This window comes from Corvus moneduloides, chromosome 16 (assembly GCF_009650955.1).
Source record: "Corvus moneduloides isolate bCorMon1 chromosome 16, bCorMon1.pri, whole genome shotgun sequence".
Classification (NCBI taxonomy): Eukaryota; Metazoa; Chordata; class Aves; order Passeriformes; family Corvidae; genus Corvus; species Corvus moneduloides.
The window spans coordinates 13,384,143-13,405,678 of NC_045491.1; the positions used below are offsets into that span (position 1 = coordinate 13,384,143).

At 36.8% G+C, this 21,536-nt stretch overlaps 1 protein-coding gene across 33 annotated transcripts in view; it reads right to left on the reverse strand.

Annotated features, from left to right (window-relative positions):
- RBFOX1 (RNA binding fox-1 homolog 1) overlaps positions 1-21,536 on the reverse strand; it is a 1,117,054-nt gene that overhangs the window by 4,024 nt on the left and 1,091,494 nt on the right. For 5 of the 33 annotated variants that reach the window (XM_032125554.1, XM_032125551.1, XM_032125544.1 and 2 more), the window contains one exon: positions 11,603-11,655. The exons of the other annotated variants lie outside the window; for them this stretch is intronic. In XM_032125554.1, the coding sequence (XP_031981445.1) occupies positions 11,603-11,655 (53 nt within the window). The remainder of the gene's footprint in view (positions 1-11,602; positions 11,656-21,536) is intronic. 33 annotated transcript variants of the gene reach the window in all.

Genomic DNA, 21,536 nt, shown 5'->3' on the forward strand with positions numbered 1-21,536 from the left:
TTTAAGATTAATGGGAAAAAAAAAAAAAGAAGTTAAAACCAGATATAAATATTAACAAAATGGTTGCAATGAAATATTCCGTTCTAGCCAAATTCCTTACAAATAAACTCACTTTGCAGATTCAAAAGCAGTAATATCCTTTGGGAAATGTTAAGGTTACAAATGCCAGTAGATGTATAATTAGCTTGATGAGACTATTAGGGATCAGCATCAGGCTGAGGAGAGAGGCTGTGGAGCAATGGCAGGCACGTGGTGTAAGGAGCGTGCTGACTGCACACTCCTGCTCCTTCTGCACAAGAGACACTAAAACACTTGCACAGCTGAAGCCTCAGTTTGCAGACCAAGTTCCCGTTACAACCAAGCAAAGCCAGTGATGTGAAAATCACATTTTTGTCATTTCTCCCCACACAAAACCCTTTTAAGCTGAAACTACTTCAGAGCTCCTTCACGTGCCCCTGGTCCGTTTGGTGGCCTCGTCCTCTGCCTCACCTTGACACAGAAAGCTTTGCTGCCCAGTCTGGGGGGATACAGGGAATACTGTCAGTGAGATGGACATGCCAGCTAGAGACAGCTTCCACTGCAAGTGTCCAACATTTTTTCCATAATCAAACAATTTTCGTTTGCTCTCAGGTGTCACATAGACCAACAAAAGCAATCTTGTAATTACAGTGCTGTCTTGAATACGAGGGCTAATGTAGCAAACAAGGTTTAACAATGCCCTTGATATTAAAAAATCCCCTTGATCTTAAAAAAAACAACCCACCTTAATTTTTAGCCTTGTGTGAACAGTAACCACAGACTGGTCTCATTCTGCGTAACTACCTTATTTTTCAGATACATGTACAAACTTACTTTTTTTGAAAAGAGGACAATTGCTCTATTTTATTATCATGTATTTGCTCCTCCACAAAGCTAATCAGCTCAGGGAAAGCTGAGAAAGGAATGTCTCCATGGCATATGCAATCCTCCACCACCCACTACTGTGGGTCCTGGATGTGAGGTAGAGAAAAGGACCAAATTATCTGAACTAAACATTCCCACCTACCTAGAGACATCTTCAAGGACGGAGCAGAAATTACCATAGACAATAAGTCCTTAATTCTCCATGTCACTGAGCCAACATTTGCCAGATTATGAGGGACTCCTTTCATATGGAAATCCAGCAAATCACCTCCTGTGACAACTGTGCTCACTAAAGGGTTCAGCATGGAAGAGACAGACTGAATATCCCTGTCTCTGACTCTCTGCACAAACACAGGGCCACAGACTTGCAGAAGTCATATGCTTTTTCTTTTCCAAGAATGTATAACCACACATCATGATGAAAAAAAAAAAAAAAAAAAAGTAGAAAACAGTTCAGTAAAAGTACAAACTTCCAAGTGTACAGTGGATAATATTCAGCATTGGGAATTAGACATTTTCTTCCCAGCAAGAGTGCAGCATTTTGGGCAAATGTAACTGTGTCTAAGTTCTTATAAAGCATTCTAAAGCCTGGATGTTTCACTTCAAAGGGCAACCATCATAGCTGAATGCCTTCAGTTGTGCTGTCCTGTTTACTTAGTAAATGCAAATTCCTATTAAGGGATAATACATTAAAAATGAATTAATTTATTAAAGTATACCAAGTTCATGAGTGTGGGTTCTGTATCTCACCCCACAGCTGTGTGTGCTTTAGATTTGGGCACAGAAGTCTTCATTGCTGTCAGAGATATACATGAAATTCCAGGAGTAGCAGCGTGTTAGGTAATTGTTTTCCTTAAGACCTGGTCTGAAACTCAGGAAAATATGTGTAAAAGGCTTGTATATAATACATTAGCTCCTCTTTTGCATCCAAAGTATTGATGAGTAAGGGATTAAATTTATATATCAATTCTACTTAAATACTTGGTATCCAAGAACAACAGTCTTTAGAAATCACCCAACAAAGAAAATGGGCAATTCCCACTGGAAAAGAAAGGGAAGGAAAGTAGTTCACGTCAGCCTATGTTGGGTAAATGACTTGGTGATTCTTTGAGCTGGAAAGACAGTTTGAGAGTTCTTTGAGCAGGTTTGACACTGATCCCACACTCTGGAGCCTCTCTGGTAGGAGGAACTTCTATAAACCTCAGCCTTGGCAACCCTCCACATAAGGATGCAAACATGATTTAGAGATTTGAAATACTCAGCTCTGATAGGACCATAATAGAATCCCTCATGTCTTGTTCATCTACACTGGAGGGAAGAAAACATTACCCCTCTATGCCAATTTATAAAGTCTGAGAATTTATTTTGAATATCATTATAATTTTAATTCTTTCCAGACAAATTTCATTCAAACAGTAAGAAAACACCTAGGAAGGGAAAATGATTCATTTAAAGGCAGACATGTTTCCCCCGAGTCCTTAGTAACATGCAGGAGGAATTGCATGTACTATTATTTTACATGCTTTAATGCCATGACTATTATTTTTAAAGCAATGGGAACTGGTATATTTCCTCAGTTTTTTGGGGTTTTTGTTCCTGATTAGCTGGTATTGCTGCAATGCTAAGCAAAGACTTTAAATCTATATCTGCAAAAAATAATTTAAAAAATTAATTTTGGTCTAGTTGTAGGGCTGCATTTTGCCTCCATCCTACATCCCATTCCCGCAGGATCCTTGCCTGTGTCCCAGTGCCTCACAAAACAAAGTCCAACAGGTCACCTACGATGGCATTAATTGGCCCAGATGCAAGGGCCTGAATACACAAGGCTCAGGCTGTATTAAATTATTGTTATATTTAAGCCAGCTACTAAAGTAACTGGCAAGTTTACAACACTGATAAATAAAACATGTTGCTAATAATAATATTATTATTATATCAATATTCAACAGAAATCTTGACAACTGAGGGGAAAATATGGACAAACACACACATTAAGCAATTTCAAAAGATGAAAATATGACTGTTTCAACCTGGTATTGACTTCTGAGTACATTTTTATCACCCTTTTTCCAAAGCTGTAATCACTTATTGTCAGTGTTTTACATTGCTTTTTTTCATCCTTCTATGTAAACCACATCTCTTTCTTAAAACAAAAGAGTTGTGAAGAAATCCTAACCTGACAACTGTGACCAAAGTTAACCCTTGCTCCTTAAAAAGAATGGTTTACATTTATATTATGATAATGCTAAAGTTTTTACTGTGATAGTTAACATAGAAATGTTATTTTGGAATTAGTGACACTTATATTCTTGTTAAAATAACAAACATTTCTTTTTTTTTACAGGATATTGAAATTCCACTTAAACAAATGTGTGCAATGTAAACACAAAATAAAATGTAAAAGGAACTCTCCCAAACCTTCTGTAAAAGAAAATAAAGTATATAAAATTAAACTGGACAATTTTCATTTTTGCACCCTCCTGAATACACTTGTCATAGGTAAGCACAAACATGGATGAAAATATTTCCAAAGAGGAAGGAACACATGCTCAGATATTATCTGGGAAAAAAATGCATTGAAATTCCTCTGTGATGAATAGACTTTTTTTTTTTTCCCTCTCCTCAGGGTGACCTCTACCTTCAGAATATGATGGTTTTATTATGATTAATAAATTTCATTTCCACAGAGGAAAGGAACAGTGTCAGCTTAAACTTAAAGCAAGTGGGTTTCTTTTTAAATGCTAATTTTTAAACACGCCCTTGCATGACACCAAATTTAGAAGCTCAGAAGGTTAGCAGAATAGATTCTACTTTCCAGGCTGAAAATAGTAAGAAGGATTTAAACTATATTGTCACCCTGCAAATCAGTAAGCTGCTTCAGCCACACACACACACTGCTTCATTTACTCACTGTTATGCCAGCGTGCTCACTTCTCATTACAATTAGCAGCATTTAAATGCTTTGTGATAATTTACACTGCAAATTGTCACTCTAGGTAAACCACTTACTAAAATTTAGGACATGCCAATGGTAGGGTTTTGAATAAATTAATAGTCAATGCAATTCTCTGTGCATTTTATAGAATGATAAAACAATGTATCCAAACCAATACACACCAATTCTTGCTAAGAACACAGCTGATGAGCAATTTTGATGCATCACTAACTAGAACAAGGTATGTTCCTCTATTTTCCACTATATCTGGGACAAGTATGCAGGACTTGTATCATGGGAAAAAGTACGTTTGCTGGCATTTTGTTATCATACTGACACAGGTTCTTAAATAGCTGGACTAACAACTTACTGGGAAATAAGTGAGAAAAAAACCCCAGTGTAGCCATGCTAACTTCTGTAAATATAGCCATAAACTATCCACCAATATATGGTATGTTCTTCTTTACTTATGCTGTGCCTCAATCTCTTCAGTCATTTTCAGCAGAGGGTTTAAAAATGCTAAAATACTACATAAAAGGACAATTTGTTGTTCACTGATCAAATTAAAAAAAAAAAAAAAAAAGAGATAATTAAAAAAAGAAAACTGTGGTATTTATTTTATCAGGGCCTTTGAAAGGGAATCTCTAAGTTATCAGTAGTAGGTATTGTTGAAGTCTCTAAAAATTGGGTAATTCTGTGCCTCTCTAACCATAATTGCCATTTCAGGATTTTAAAATCTTTAGTATTACTGCTGTATTTCCATACACATCTGGGACAGACAGTGGAGCTCTGATACTGGAGCCATTTCAAAGCTCCTAAATAACATATACACTATAGGGCTTAATAGCATAATTAATAAGGAAAAATTCACCACATAAAATATGAACCAAGTTTTTTTTTTCCTCAAGTGATTTGAGAACTATAGCAGGAGGATTTTAAAGAATTTGATGCACATATTTTACTTATCATTATCAACTCCCCCCTATTTTTTCAAGTCTACATATTGCTGGAGGAACTACAGAAAATTTTGAACCTGCTTCAGAACTATAAAGAGAGAAGTTGAAAATTGGGCAGTACTTCAGGTAAATCAACTCTGACCTCAGCCATATTACAAGCAAAGCCTATGTACCACAGGAAAGCTCATCTTTCTAACTTTCCCCCAATATTATCCATTCTTTACCTGCTTTGATTGTAATTGAACAATCAAGCAATAAAATTACTTCTGGAAGGAATACAAGGAAAGCAAGGGTTGCCCGGCCTTAACCATATAAATGATTCCAATAACTAACTCCGTACTCTTCCTCTTGGTCACAGAACTATGATGATACCAAGAGAGATGACATGAGCAGCACAGCTCCTCCCTATGCACCTCAGTCACAAACCCCGCTGCTGAGCAATATTTTAGGCTCACTGGGTCAAATCTGTGCAGCAGTGGTAGCCCTTCAACTTAAAATTCATCCCACTGCAGTAGGATGGTGTCTGCTTGTGGTGCTCAACGAACGTGCAGCCAATTAATTAACTTCATTTCAGATATTAACACCAAGTGACTTTGGGCATTTCAGTTACCTCAATGACCAACAAGTCTCTCTCACTACCTCAGAAGGCAGTGGACAAAGATGTCTCTGAAGTTTTTACTTAAGATCCAGGAAATTTAATTCTGCTGACAAAAACAGTTTCCAGGCATTTTCCTTGATTGGAAAGGAATTCTCTATGCCAAGTTTTGAATGCACACTATCAAACACTGAGGTCTCTGTACAAGGGAGGACCATAACATACTTTATTCATAGCATCTTCCTCCTCCATGACCTATAATGTGCTACAGATTTGTGATGTGGAGCAGAGAAAGAATTGGGAAGTGACAAGCAGCACAACAGAGTGAAACTTCAAGGTGTACTGCAGGGCTGAACTGCTGCATGCCCGGAGAGCCAGAAGGGATTTCCTATCACATTCCTAGGTTTTCACAGAAATAAGAAACTTGACCAGGGTCTACCATAGGTAGAGGGCAATAATGAAAGGTTTCCGTGAAAGGATCTTCATAAATATGTCATTGATGAAATATTAAATGCACTGTTTACTTTTTCCTGCAGGTTGGAGAAAGGAGTAAGTTGAGAAGCCTATGCAGACTTTTCTGTATGTAGAGATGAATTTCCAATTCTTGGCTGTTTACTTATGCATGTCACATCTCAGTTTGGCCAGTTAATTTCCTTGCTAATTGACAGGCATGTTTTGCAGAAGTTTCACTGATGCTCAGACGTGGTTTTAATTTTGCTTCTGTTTGCCAGCCTGTGTCCTCTTTTAAAATTTGCAAGATGTTTGCAGCCAGCCAAAGCTGAGCTGCCACCTTCTAAAACATTTAAACAAACATGATTGATACCAGTTAATTTGCAGAAACCCAGAAGGGTAACAAACAGCAGCACAGGTGACTTTTCCTGAACTGATGCTGGGTAACTGCCATGGAGCAATCCCAGGCACAGATCTCAACTTAAGAGCTCTCACTCAGTTTCAGTCTTGCTGTCTGGATTTACACCAGGGTGGGAATTGAAGTTGATGCCTAGTCAAAAGTCTAACAGAATTCTATGCTACCACCACCACCTTTCTGTGTAGCTTCTATCCAAGAAACTTAGATTTTATATAAACTTTCTTTAAAAAGCCACTAGAGAATCTGAGGCTTGTCATCAGGTGACACCTGAACCCAGCTCTATTCCAATGAAAACGAAGCTTTTCTTAGGTCTGTAAAGCATTTTCTTATTACTATTGCTCTTATATTTAGGGACAATAAAGTTTGAAGAAATAATAAATATACTGGGTACTTTAATTATTAAATTTTAAAGCAGCCTTTTGTGTTCACGTATAAAGTTCTGCAGCCTGCAACCACAGCATTGTTTTATGTTTATTTGCAATACGATAATCTCAAGATATTAAAACTGAATCCTTGCGCATTTAATGGATTTGTATATAGGCATCCATACGTGCACACACAAACAAACCATCTTTCACGTGCACTATTTTTAGTCTATCAGAGAAAAACCAATCTAATTGCTTCATTAAAAACCATCACAGGAGATGCACACGTGCTTATAGGCACTTGTTGAGGACAAACGCAGATTATTCACTATTTCTGTTATCAAAGGAGCTTCACATTGCAAATCCTCCATTTACAAATCACAGGACCTCAGCTTTCCTTAATCTTGTCATGTTGTCACATTTGAGCAGCCATGCGAACTGACCTAGAACCGCGAGCACCGGGCGGGCAAGCTGTCACACAGATAATGACAGGGACGCCAGCGAGGCCTGACAGTGCTTCCACTGGGTGACAAAAAGGAATTAATCAAACCTCATGAAAGGAGAACAGAAGATAATCAAAGTGTTTACTGATTTTTATCAACTGATCCAATAGCTGAACATCTTCAGCACACAACTACCCAGAGCAGTAAAAGCTGTAACAAATGGAATTCCATATAAGCAACTATTTATAGCAGCAGTAAATGCAAGTTTAAACTGCCAACATAAAGGACACTTGAATTTATAGAAGAAGTTTAATTTCGTGCATTAGTGCAACATTTCCTAGTCTTTCCAGAGCAAAAACTTCAGTATCTGCTATTTTTCACAGGGAGCAGCAGTACAGCCTTAAATAAATACTAGCACAAAGACCATACAGATGCTCCTTCATCTTCATTTTTTATTCGATTAGCAGAAGAGCATAACATAATAATAAAAGCATCTCATAGAAAATGGTTATTTCCCCAAATTGCTTCATGAAATGAAGTCAAATCCATTGGCAGCAATAGTAAAAGGGAAGAACCTCTCTCAACTGAGCATATGTCTTCACACAGTAATTCTAACAGGCTGAAGGAAGCACCTCTGAAGCTGCATTCTTCCAAAACAGCCTGGATTGGACTCTTTCAAATTCCTTTGTAAGGCTATGATCTGATCTCTAATATCTCCTACCAGACACATGAAGAGGTCAATGAGATGTGCAAGTTCATATGGCAAAATATTGACCAGCTGCAATTATTTATGTACCCTGGCAGAGGTAGGTTTGCCACAACAGACACACTGTAGCCATTCTAAGCACTTCATCAAATATTAATTTGTTTGAAATAATTATCTCCATATTTGCCATTGTTCAATGAATTAAATCTGTGGCAGTGTTAGTGCTGACAGGTTAATGATAGTATACAGGAAAATTGCAATGACTGGAGAAATTGCATTTGTTAAAAATGGCCAATATTCTCTTCAAATATTTCAATAGCACAAACCCCACGGTTTGCTTATTGAAGCTGCTTGCTTTTATTCAACATCTTTCCTGGAGTTATAAAGTTAAACCTTTCAGAATGTTTAATCTGTTTTGGAGACTGTATCTTTCTCCAAATGGAGGTCAATAACTTAATTTAAGGCTGTCAACTTCTAAAGCTTTATAGAGCATTTCTTTTGCTTGCATGCAGACACACATACACACACACACAGAATCCTTCCTCCTGGGACTGATTCTGCTCAAAAATGTAAATAAATACAGTCACAATTGGACAGATGTTATATCCACTTCCACCACACTTCATTCCAAATTCAGCTTTATATATAACCCTTGCCTTTCTCCGTTATTTCAAAATCATAAACTGCAAATACACTTGGGAGAAAAATAATACCAAGCATGCATCAGCACTGGATTTTTTTGCTTCTACGTAAAGGCTGGATAACAGTTAAAAACTGGAAAAAGAGAGAGAGTAATATAAATATAAAATAATAACCCTGTCCCATTTTTACACAAAAAATATAAAATGTCATTTGCAGGTACATCTGAGAATGCACTTGCAAAAGACACTAAAAATGCTTTTTCTTTACAAACTATGAATTTTGATGATATGAAACCTAAAAGAGAAAAAAATAGCTTGAGCACTGATTTGAAAAATTCACTAAGAATGCTACAGCTGCAAAATGAACAATGTTCTGCAACCAACATGTAAATAAATCATGGGTTTATTCTGGGTCTTATTCTGATTTATCCAGAGAGTGATAGGGCAGACACCCATTGCCCCCATCAGATAAGAACCTCAGGATTAATTCTCCCCTAGTGGAACTATTGTCAGGAATTTGTTAGAGGAATGCCCTCAGAGATCCTTGTTAAAATTCCATCATCAAACCACCAGGAGTTTTCTGATAGTTTCCCTGTCTCTGTTCTAGTTCAGATCTGTTTGCAAACCCTTTAATCATGTCTGCCAGAGAAGATCTATCCCAGAAGTGCAGAACTTCTTTTCTGAACAGTAATTATTTTCAGCCTCAGAATGCACTGGATGCAATCAAGAGTGAAATGTTTTTTAAATTTCCCATGGAAGGATCCCTCTGTCAGGTATCTGAGGAGGTTTCCTTTCTGTAATGTGCATTCAAGAAAGGACATGGATACACAAATGGAAATGTATACATGGAGACAAATTACTCATTAACACATTTATCTACTCAAGATTACTTTATTCCCAAATCCAAAAAAGATATCATGTGGCTGAGGGCTAAGTATCCTCTGGCAGGAATGATGAAGGATTAAGAAGAAAAGAGTGAATATTACCAGCAGAACCACCCAAGACCTCCCATTTCCATACTGAAGATCAAGTTCCAACCAAGGCTTTGCTTGTTATACTACTATTTGGAATCCACAAATACACACATTCTTTACAGGGAAGCAATACAAACATACATATACTCACATTTCAAACATTGAGCATGTTATAAGTATCTTCACTTGATATCAACTTTACAAACACAGTAGAATTACTATCAGTGAGCTCAGAAGCACTAAAAAAGCACTATAAAATCACACTGCAGGTGTTTTGCATGCATCTGAAAAACCACAGGAAGGTTAGCTTTGGTTCTAAAAGTATCTCTATGTTTGCTCCATGTATTAAAACATAAAACATCAGATAATAAAATAGTTGGAATAAAATAGTTGGAAGTCAACTTACAAATTCAAAAGACCAAATTCAACTTTGGCAATCTGACTCACAGGAATATGGGTGGGAGAATTGCTTTCTCATGCAGCCAAAAATTTAAGTTCTATTACTGAAACTTAGTTATATAAGAAGCAGCAGGTACAGGCTTTCATCAGCTTTCTCCTTCATATCTTAGTGCAAAAAAAGGCACCTACAGTCACCTGTGATGAATGTGTTTATCATATGCTCAAAAACATGCCTAGCAAAAATACCTTATTGTTGAATCAATTCAACAGAAGTAATCAACTGGTAAACTGAAAAGTTTTAATAAATACATACAGAGATCCATTTCCTTTTGTGTAAAGTTCACAGAATGTACCAATAAATGAAAGTGTTATATTTTTGACTGGAATTCTAAAGAAGCGATGTATGGAATATCTATAGTAAAGTCTTGGGCACTTAAATTGTGCCTTAATTGAGAGAGAAAAATTTCTTTACTAGAGCAATAATTATCACTTAGAAGGGTTCACTTTGCAAAACTGGTCCCACATCTAACTCAAGAATTCCAAGTTTAAAATTTGCTAAAATAAATATATTTATTCTTACTTAGCAAAGCTTAGATTCACAAATTAGTAGCCTCCCTACTATGGCTCACTTCAATGAAGAGCTGAGCAGGAAGCTCAAGTGAAGTAACAAAAGCCAAAATCCAAGCTGAGTGATCTAAAGAATGTGACAAATGTTGGCTTCTCAAAATGTATTTTCTTCATAATTTATAGGACTTGGAAAAATCTACGTTAAATGAGGTTTCACTACAGAAGAACTTTTCAGATTACCACCAAAAATGCTACAGCTAGCATAGAGATTACGACAATTTTAGCATATTTTGCGTTTAGCTGTGATCATCTTTTCCATAAACAAATGCTCTTTATTTGTCTCTATGTAGATCATCATGGCATAACCAGAAATCTCGTCACCTTTCATTTATTTCTGCTAATATAAAACGCTATCAGCAAAAACTTCTTAATACCAACATTTGATTTCACACTATATACCCTTTCATCCTTCAATATGAGAAGCTTCTAAGAACTTGATTTTTTGCACAACATTATTGGCAGAATATGTCCCGGCAACGTTACTATTTATTTTTGCCTTTTTTGTTTTCTTATGCAGTAACACAATATCATCCTTACCTGAATTAAGACTAAGCTTGTTCAAACTCTATTGATTAAAAGAGACAAAACCTCTTGACATATTCAGTATATTTATAAAATGTAAATAAACCTTTTAAAAACATTTTTCATTCTTCTGTACCCATGGCTTACAACATGATAGTATATCAAGACTTTTTACTTACTAGAGAGCGATCCTCTGAAGGCACAGACCCTCTCTCCCACTATCTCATCCATAGGATAGACTTTGTGAGTGCTTTAGGGTCTGCAATACCCTTATGGGCATCATTTGCCCCCAAGGAGTTGAAAAGAAAATTGTTACATCTATAGCACTTACAATGTCCTACACACATCTAAGCCTTTGCTCTTTTCATAAGTTCTGTTTGGTTTGACTTTTGAAAGTCACAGTCCTGAAGCTTTTATTAGAAGGTTTAACATAGCCTTACACACTAGGCCATACGATATTTAAACTGGAAATAAAACACCAAAGTCAGCAAAATAACCTAATGGCTTTTATATGGCAGAACCTATAGACTGAAGCTATAAATTCATTAAACTATTCCAAAGATTTATACTATGGACTTTCCTATGCTTTGTCTTACGATTAAATGCAGCATGTGAAAAAGGATATTGAGACCTGGATGGATGCATCAAGAAGTATCAATGATTGTTACCTGCAGAGGTGTTACAAGAAATTTCATCTGCTGCAACGAAGACGAATTGATTTCTGCAAGAGAAGATAAAATTCACAATACTGCTTGCTGACTCGGAAATGTGCTAGCTGCCAATTGACTTGATGTTTACAGATGGGGTAGGGAAAGGGTGCTTAATTTTAATGAATGTAGCAAGAAAAAGTGTTGAGTACTATAGAGTTTATAAGGATCATGAGGTAGACATGCTGGGATCTTTTAAATGAAATAATGGTGACATTTGGATATGGACTATGTACAAACTCTTGCATTGGAAGCTTCATGTTTAGTGTTACAGATATGTCAATATATTTATGAAGTCTAATAAAAATAAAACAATATATTGATATAGCTATTAAAGGGCACTACTGCAAAATATGTAAAAAGCGCTTTTGAAAAAAAATTAAATTACAATTTACTTTGTGCATCTGAAAGGAGGATATTAAATTAAAATATTTTGCTTTTTCTTCATCTAATATGACTGCAATCAGAAAATTAATTTTCTGCTATTTATTAAAAAAATGACATAGTATATTCTCATATACTGTCATCCAATTACATAGAAAAGTCTTTTGCAGAATCTTAGGTGAATAAGCTAGAGAAATGAGTAATTTAATATAAACCTTCTCTTGCAAAATTCTTTTTTAAACCAGGTAATACAAAAAGAGAAACTCTAAATGCACTACTATTTCAAAATATCGAAAACTCCATTGTGGCACAAATCCTGGTTTGTCCTTTCTGAAGTCTAGGCAAACAGGATTTGGGTTAGTGGAAACCATGTTTAGGATTAACATCAAATGATTCCTTTATATGCATATACACAGCTTCCTCGGAGTATTTTGGTGTGGTGCAGGATTAATGCACCCGGGTGAAGAGTTAACACTTGGGTGTGGTTTCCTCCCAGCTGCACACAGCTCCTCCAGCCTGTACAGCAAAAACCTGACACTGATGCTTTGCACAGCTTTAATGCAAGAGTCTAACAACCAGGAGCCAAAGGATGCAGGCTAAGGACTGCCTGGAAAAACAGCTCTGCAAGCATTAAGTACTGAGGATCCTACTGAAAACCATGCAGGAGCAAACGTCCCTTAGGGGCAACAAAACCTTGAGGAGTTAAGCCCTAAGGGAACAAAATCTATTTCTATTACTTCACCTCCAATGTATCAAGAGATTTGAAATTCTCATTTAGAAATCTGTGAACTTTTTTACTTAGAGGTTCATGTTCTAGGGGGGGAAAAAAATAAATCCAGCACAAAACAAGGAATCTGCAATCTGTACTGTAGGGACAGGATTGCTAAAGTCCAAAAGCAGATCATTGTCTCTGCCCTACCAGAAATGCAGACACTGTCTGTTAGTGTGAACTTAGTGCTCAAATTGTACATTCAGTTTCAACTGATGTTAAATTGGTAGTTTTGCTCTTTATTTTGTCATCTGCAACAGTTTCAGGAGCTAATGAGATTTACCTAACAAGTAATGCTAAATTTAAAAAACCAAAGGGGGATACATTTCACATTATAAATACAGAGCTACTCTGTATTTACTCACTGTATTTACTGCTACCACCTCTGTGATAATTATACAGACAGAAAAAGTTAGATGCTTGCCTAAAAGGGATTGAGCCAGCAGCAAACAGACTTACCAGCTACTGTTTAATAGAAAATCCTTCTGACTCATTTCTATGAAGCTCTTAAATTGCCCTCTCATCTAAATGAAAAGACCTCTTTTCCTTAAAAACTGCCTCTAAAGTGGTTACTGAGAATCTCCTTTTGTATATCTCTGCTCGGTACAGTGGAACACTTAGCCACAGATTCTCTATCTTCAGATGTTAAAGTACAGAATTATCTGCAAGGGCAATATGCTGGTTTAGTACCTCCAGAAAGACCCCAGAACACTAACTGCAATTTGTCCTTTGGAATGAAAAATATTATTGAAACTGTTCTGAAATCTTACTCTTTTTTAACCAACTCTTTGCTATTTACAGGGAGAAAACTAATTTTGAAAAAAATTAACCCAAAGTGATATCTAGTTTAGAAACAACTACTAGAAGCATCTCTTGTTGAACTGCTTCATACAAAGATACTATTTTGCTTTTGTAAAATTAATTTCACAACTCCACACATAACTTTCAAAAGTAGAAAGTTAGATATCAGTCAGCACAGCAACTGTGAGAATGAAAAGACTAGAGGCTGGAGTCCAATAAGCCAGTCAATATTTTATAACTAATTAGGTGTTTTTTGTAGCAATTACTAGAAATTCTTAAGCGCTTCGATGGCTTTAATGTTCTTATAGTGGCAGTGGTTTTTTATTTAGCTAAATTCCATACTGTTTCCATAGACCTAGAGAGCAAAGTGCTCATCACAAGGTATCACACCTGATGGCTAAAGCAGGGGTTAGTCCTTTGTGTGGATAAGCCCAGTCTGCAAAGGGAGTCCTTTGGAGTGAAGCTGGCTCTGTGGTGCATCAGATTCCTTCTGCCCTAAGGTAGGTGGAGAGCAGAGGTGGAAAAGGACAGTTCACCTTGCCCAGTCCTCTGCAAATGTGGAGTGTTCCCTTTAAAGCCCAATTTTCTGCACTAACTCTATCGAGCATACGAGGCTTAAAAATCTCACAAGGAAGAGATGATGAAAATTCATGATGCATTTTAGGTTGGTTTAGTGTTCCTCATCGCTGCTACACTTTTAATGATTCAAAAAGGTGCAGGAATTCTACGGGACCCAACTTTATTATACAATAAGCCCTGCTCAATTAAGATACAGAATCACTTCCATAATTTAATTTGTGTATTAACAGTGAAAGTATAGAACTAAATTTTTACTGTTCACTGGTTAATATTTCAGATGTAAAAGAACATAGTTTTAAACAACAGAAACCTTTTTTTTTTTTTAAATAAAATTTTAAAAGTTGTTACTGGCTGTGAGATAGGGAAAAAAAAAAACCCAAACAAAACCTGAAAGGATAACATGACAAATACATTGACCTGAATGTACAGTTGGATATATTCAACCTGCCAGATCCTCACACCCTGAGCTAAGTGAAATCCTTTTAAGTGCAGGAGTGGCACCCTTTGGCAGTCTGAGCTCTCTGATGTCTCCCAGACAGTGTGGGTCAGGAAAATGCACTGCTGGGACTCCAAATGGCTGTGTTCCATCCCAGCAGCTACTTCCCAAGGGCAAACACTCTGCATACTACTGCTTCTCTCAAGCCTATATATCAATTTTTATCTCTTCTAGCAAATTGAAAACTAACACATTTTTTACCAGTATGGTAATAAAGATGGTTTTACATTTTGAAAAAAAAAAATGTTTAAACATTTGATATATATCCTGAATTCAAACAAGAACAGAAGGGGAGGACAACAGAAGTACTATTAAGTGATTTAGATGTGCTTTTTTTCCTTTGGGGTAGTTATTGAACCTGCATTACACCATCTTCAAAGGTTTGAATATGTTCTAATTTCCTCTGCTCCATTCCCTGTAGCCCCTTTGGCAGTAACAAATGCGTGTCTCCGAGGCCCCACATCTGAGAGAAACCTCTGTCTTTTGGCACCTGCTCTTTCTATCCAGCAGACATTCTGCATATGCAATACACTCCATGCTTTCTTTCTCTCTTCTTGATACTGTTTGGTGAAAACATGCCACACTGCAGAATAGAGATTGTATATTATGAGGGTTTTAAGTTCTTTAATCACTAGAGCCTGAGCCTTGTCCTTTCTGTGGATGTCTCATATACTGTGAAGAAATACCTGAGCCATAAGTGATTTGCCCACTTTACTATTGGTAAATTCAGAACCTGTAAGTGGAAGATAGGAAGAGATTCACAGACTGGGTCTCAGACACCTTTTTTATGACTTGGGGGATCTAACTATCATGAAGCACAACTCCAGCCTAAGATCAGAATAAACTGCTACCCTGAGTGCTCACTCAAAGCTTCTATGGAGTCATCCCACCCTGGGAAAGGACGAGCTCCTCTGTGTCTGCACTACTCCTCACTCCTCGAAAAACACCAGCCTCCCACCACCTTTCTCTCCTGCAGCCACTGGCCCTGCTGTTCTTCAGGGGTACAGAACTCCCAGGTGCCTGGGAAGTTTATAAACTCAGGTTGTTATGGATGGAAAACCCATGCAGGGCACAGGGGGTCGATGCATGTTCTGTGTGTCCTCTCCTCTCCCCAAAACACTGGGTGGCACTCGGGCTTCTCACCACTTTTTCACTCAGCACACGATTAAGAACAGAATTTTGACACACACCTAATTTCACCCCTGACTCCCAGAAGTTTTCAATCCCTCCTCCTCAGCAGCACAGAGCTTCCTTAAAATGGAAGCCGTACTAGAGGTCAAGGGGGATTTTAAGAAATTAATCACACTGGCTCTAGGAAATTTGAAACCTAAAAGAAATGATAATCCACCAACATACAGTAATTATGCTTTGTAGGCCTGATTTCCTGGGCTTTGCTGAAAAACTTCACAAAACTAGGCAGAAATAATTTTGCTTAACACAGAGGTGCAGACCCCACCCAAAAATATAGCAACTGCTAAAAACAGTGCAGAATCCCAGAACATCAAAAATTAGGATGAAGGCAAACACAATATTGAACAGAATTTACAGTGGGACTATTTAAACTATATTTAATCAGTTGACTTTTTCTGGTAAGACCGCCATGGGGTTGACAAACAAAGGCAGTATTTACAATTCAGGGATCAGAATCTCAGTCAGTAAAATTGATGCAGCTAAACCAAAAGCACTGCCTTCCCTTCCTGGAGCTGCTCCAAACTGTATTCCCCTAGGATCTGGCACTAACTGTTGAGTGTAGCAATGATGTTTCCCAGCAGAGTTATAAGTGGTACATCTGTATATTTCTCCATTATGTTATTAAAGCTATTATATATTTCCTTCATGCTCTAAACGTTAAGACTTTGCTGCTCTTGTGAGGACTCTGATGTTGAGGGCTTTTTCATTATGAATTTTAATATAGCTGACTGCTGGCTCCTTAAATAGTTTCTGCAATATTCAAGGATGGACAAAGTTTCCCCTTATAATCATTTTATTAAGTCCTTCCCAACTCCCTCCTGCTGGTGTCCTAAATTTAAATATCAAGGCTATCAAAAAATTTAAACTTTTTAATATTAGCATAATAACTATAATTAGAAGGTTGATTTTGCTATTATCATGCTTTATATTCCCATTACTGTAAGATCAAAGTACATTACCATACCCATAGCATTTGAATCACAACACGAAGACAACTAAACAACTTCACAGTCATACCTATATGATATATTAAATGAAATAAGAATAAAACTATAAATAATTCATGCAGTATCAAGCTTCAAGAGCACTGAAAGTAACTTGGCTGACCTAATGTGCATTAGGAAGGTATATTTTACTTTTAGACTAATTTCTTCAATGTCAGGTTCTTTTTTTTTGCAGGACTGCTTGTTCAACCTAATCATCAATGATGATGCTAAGACAGAGAGGAAGATGTAGATATTTTGCTTTCACAGAGGTACTCTGCCTTCCTCATCACAAGATAATGCTCTCCTACATCCATCATTCCTGACCATCTCTTTCCTGAAATTTTGTGGCAGGCCTTGGAAGCAGATAGAGGAAAACCCTGACTCAAAAGAAAAGAATGCAGCTACTTCTATAACTGTCACTGAACAGAAAATACTAAAGCTCATCTGCATTGCCCAAGCAAAGGCAGCTTGTCCATCTGCCTGGGCTCAGCTGCCACTGAAGAAGGTGCCGTGTCCCCCTCACCTCTCAGGGTCCCTCACATGCCCCAGGGTGTCTGAAATGTCACCATGGCCCTGCTTTCAGGCAGCTCAGCCAAGCCCTTCATTCCCCTGGCACGTTTGTCACCCCTGCAGTGCTTTCATTTGTGTCTTCTTTGTGCTCAGTACAGGACATGTCAGTCTGCTTTAGCCAATGACAGGATGTCTCTACCAGAATTCAGACTGCCAAAGACAGCAGGAGAGAGAAAAGAATGAAATCTCTCATTAAGTTTTGTCCTGCTACCAGTCACACTTCTTGACCAGGAATAATTTGTTTTCATACCAAAAAGTACTTCTGCAATTGCAAAAAACACACCTTTCAAGAAAAGAAAAAAAAGCAACCCCTAGCTGTTCTGGACACCAATGGAAATGTGCATCCCCAAGCCCAGCGATATGCCTGCATTATTCCATTTACTCAGAGAGAAAGAAACAACCAACTGACCAACTAACCCAAAAACCTAAAGGGATTTAAAAAAAACCTAAAGGGAAAAATGGTCAACAGAAGGTGCTTTCTCATAATTTGTATTCTTATGTCAGGCTTTCCCCAGCAGATGGGCAGGCATTTTCTTTAGCCCTGATATAGAACTAGCTAAGCAACCCACTCAAATGATACAAGAGAGAGACTCCTTTTAGGACAGCACTTTTCAGCACTGATGCTGTAAAGCAGATTGGAGGAATGTCCACTCTGCACACAGGGTGGATACAACAATTCTGCCATGGCAGTGTCTTGGATACAAACTCCCCCCCCCTCTCCTCTTCCACTGGCCCTCAAAGTTGGTATAAGGAAAATTTCTAGCAAATTGATGCAACAATCCAACTTAGTACTGTTGTTGAAAAAAAAAAAAAAAGCTTATTTTTAATATATTGCCAGAATCTGGACAGTATCTTACATCACAACCAGTGGGAAAACTTGTACGTCTTTCATGTTTCATATTTTAGATCTACAAATTTTAATTCTTGATTTATTTATCTCTTAAATCAGAGCTATACAAATAGACTTGGGTTTAAGTCATATTACCTGCTGCATGAGTAGAATTTTTCAATGTATTATTAGTCAATATATTATACCTGGTATGAAAATATTTGTTATTAATAATGCAATATACAGTGTCTAAAGATGAATATTTATCTGCAAGAGGAACATGTGATTTTTAAGTTGATCTGGACATTTTAAAGAGAAACTTAAACCTAATAGGTGAAATTCTGAATACCACACAAATCCATAGCTGAATTCATACAGATCTCAGTGGCAGAACTGCTCTAAAATTATTGGCCTTTTACTGTGATTAACGCAGTCTATGCACTTAAATTAAATACTTGAGGAAGCAGTGCAGTAATTCTATTTCAGAAGTGCTCCACGTCAGCAACATAAATTGATGCCATTATGATCCAGGACTGCTAAATTAAGGCTATTTTTGCAGTCAATATTTATATTTGAAAATTTTGTTTATTACTGTATTTTGGAGATATTATTCATTCTCTTTAGGGCAAAGGGCATTTTGAAGTCAGCCTTGTGTATCAGAGTATTTTATCCACTAAAATACATCAAAACCCATTCATTTATTTAATTGGGGGATTTGTTCTTTATGTATATCATTCCATCCTTAAAATAATGCCTTAAAAACATTCTTTATATTTGTTTGTAATTTCATAGCAATTTTTATGGTTTACCAGTAACCACCATTTTATCCACTATAAAATTTCCTAACACACAGAGGTATAATCATAAACTTCAGCAATTATGAATAACAACAATTCTTTCCCTTTACATTATATTAAGTTTGGAATGACTTTACAAATTTGTTGACAGCATAATTTTTGTCATACTTTAACTAAAATACCATATGCATGAAAACCTTGCCAGGATTATCTAAGAATTCATTCAAGAAAAACAAAATGAAGTTTAGCAGCTGGTACATGTTTGGTTTAAACAAAGTCCTTACTTTTTTTTTTTTTTTTAAATACATGTATATTAAACACCCTACAGCAATTTTCACAAAAAAGTTCTTTAGGATACACGGATAAACATTTTATTCCCACTCCTGCAGTATTCTTACAATCTGATGTTTGCCTCAGGTGGGTTCCCAGAGTATCAGAAGCTTGAAAAGCCAGAAGGAATATGAAAAAAAATCTATTTAAATACCTAATCAAATGCTTTAGACTCCTTGGAGGTGCGAAACGCTACAGTAAAAGCATGCAAGAGTGTAAATTGCCTCTTTCTTGATTAATTTAATCAACATCGTTATTTAAAGTTTGTTCTTCTAATACTTCGTCACCTTGCCAGAGCACATTGCAAATTACATGGCTAATCCATACAGACTATATCCATGTCATCCCACTTTTATTAATAACATTTCATTCCATTATCTTCTGTCTGCCTCTTGCACAATGCTCTTAATTCCTCCTTGGTTTTAAAGCACTCAGGTTGACAACACTTAGAGCACGTTCTAATCTGCCTCTTTGTGGTCTATCAAGCCAACGATCTGAAAACTGAAAAGTCTGTAATTAGCCACTGATATGTCCAAAGGAACTGTTATGGTCTATCATGTCACAGGCAGTGACCCAATGGACTGTAACAGTTTTGGTCTGCTGGATCAGGAATCAATGTTTTAGTAACTCCCCAACTCCATATTTATCCAGTCTGCTGAAAGCAACACTGAAAAAAATTAAAGTCACACTTTCTTCCAATATCCTCTAAGAGCAAAAAAGTTTCTATGAGTTAGTAATGACATAATTCCTACTTTAAAGATGTTAACCAGTCCTTTCCCCCACTCCTTTTAGAGAAAAGGTATGTATGAAAATTCATCAAACTAAAATATTCATAATTGCAGTTATTTACTATGAGCTTTTACGTTAGAGTAAGGAACTCCAAGTTACAAGTCATGCCACATAACCAGATGTAGGCTGGATGTATTTAACAAAACCAAGAGGAGATACTGTAGATGAGATGTAAATGTCAGAATAGGTGCACTGATTTTTTTCTTTGGAACATGATGAGCATTTAACAGCTCTCCCTATGTTCAAGAAGAAACTGGCAGCAAAAGTACTGAGCACCTTGAGCCTGGAGCGTGTCAGGAAGCCAGGTATGGAAATCTAGGCTTTAGTCTACCTCTACCTTCTCGCCCAATTTTTTCTTTGTGATTTCCAGCATGGATGTCAAAACAGATTTCACAGTAATAGCCAAGCCTTTCCTTGTCTGTGGGGATTCCTAAAATATCCCTCGATACTGCAATGAGTGACAATGGAGGTTACAAGGAAGAGAAGTAGAAGCAGGATATGAATGAAACCAAAAAGTTTAATTAGTGTTTACCATAATTCTGGGCAGTACCACTAAGCTTTTTCACTACTGTATCCCCTCAGTTTTGAACTAGTGGAGGAGTTTTAAGATTCCCTGGATATTACATGATTAGTCAAACTACACACAGGTGAATCAAGCCTTCAAAGTACCAGTAAACAGGTTAATTCCACCCAGTAGAGAAATGTATTAAAATATCAAAGCAGCTCTCTAGAACTGGTAGAAGATTATGTTTTTATGAAATGTAATTGTTTGCAATGTTTTCCTACGTTAATGTGATTTCACTGTATTTGTACAACAAAAATGTTGTACCTGCAATATTTTAGAATGAACCATGCTTCAATTATTGGAAGGTACTCTATACAACTTATTTTCATTTCAGGAAATTCCTGTCAAAATGTACTACATTAAAGTCCCTGCTCATGGAATTTCAAACACTTTGATTTTTATTTTTTTTTCGCCTATAACATTTCCTTTATTCATATTCACCCACTTTTACTTTCCAACTCTTCACTAAAAGGTACTGCTATGGTTATACTATGAGTCATATACTCCAGTCATCCCCAAAATTGTGAATGAACTGGGATGAAAATGGATTATGAAATATTAACATAATGCCAGTGATCCTCTAGTTTGCCAGAGATCATACAGGCATAAAGTTCTAACAGGTAGATGGCCAAATCCACTACCTGTCTGTAACAGCCAAGCCAATAATTTGATTTTTATTTGCAATAATAGGGAATAAAGACGCTTTAGCTACCATACAGGATTGTCCAGGAGAAAAAAACAAACTAGACCAATAAAGCATCACCACATCAAAGCTAAGCATTTGCAGAAGAAGTGTTAAATATATTCTC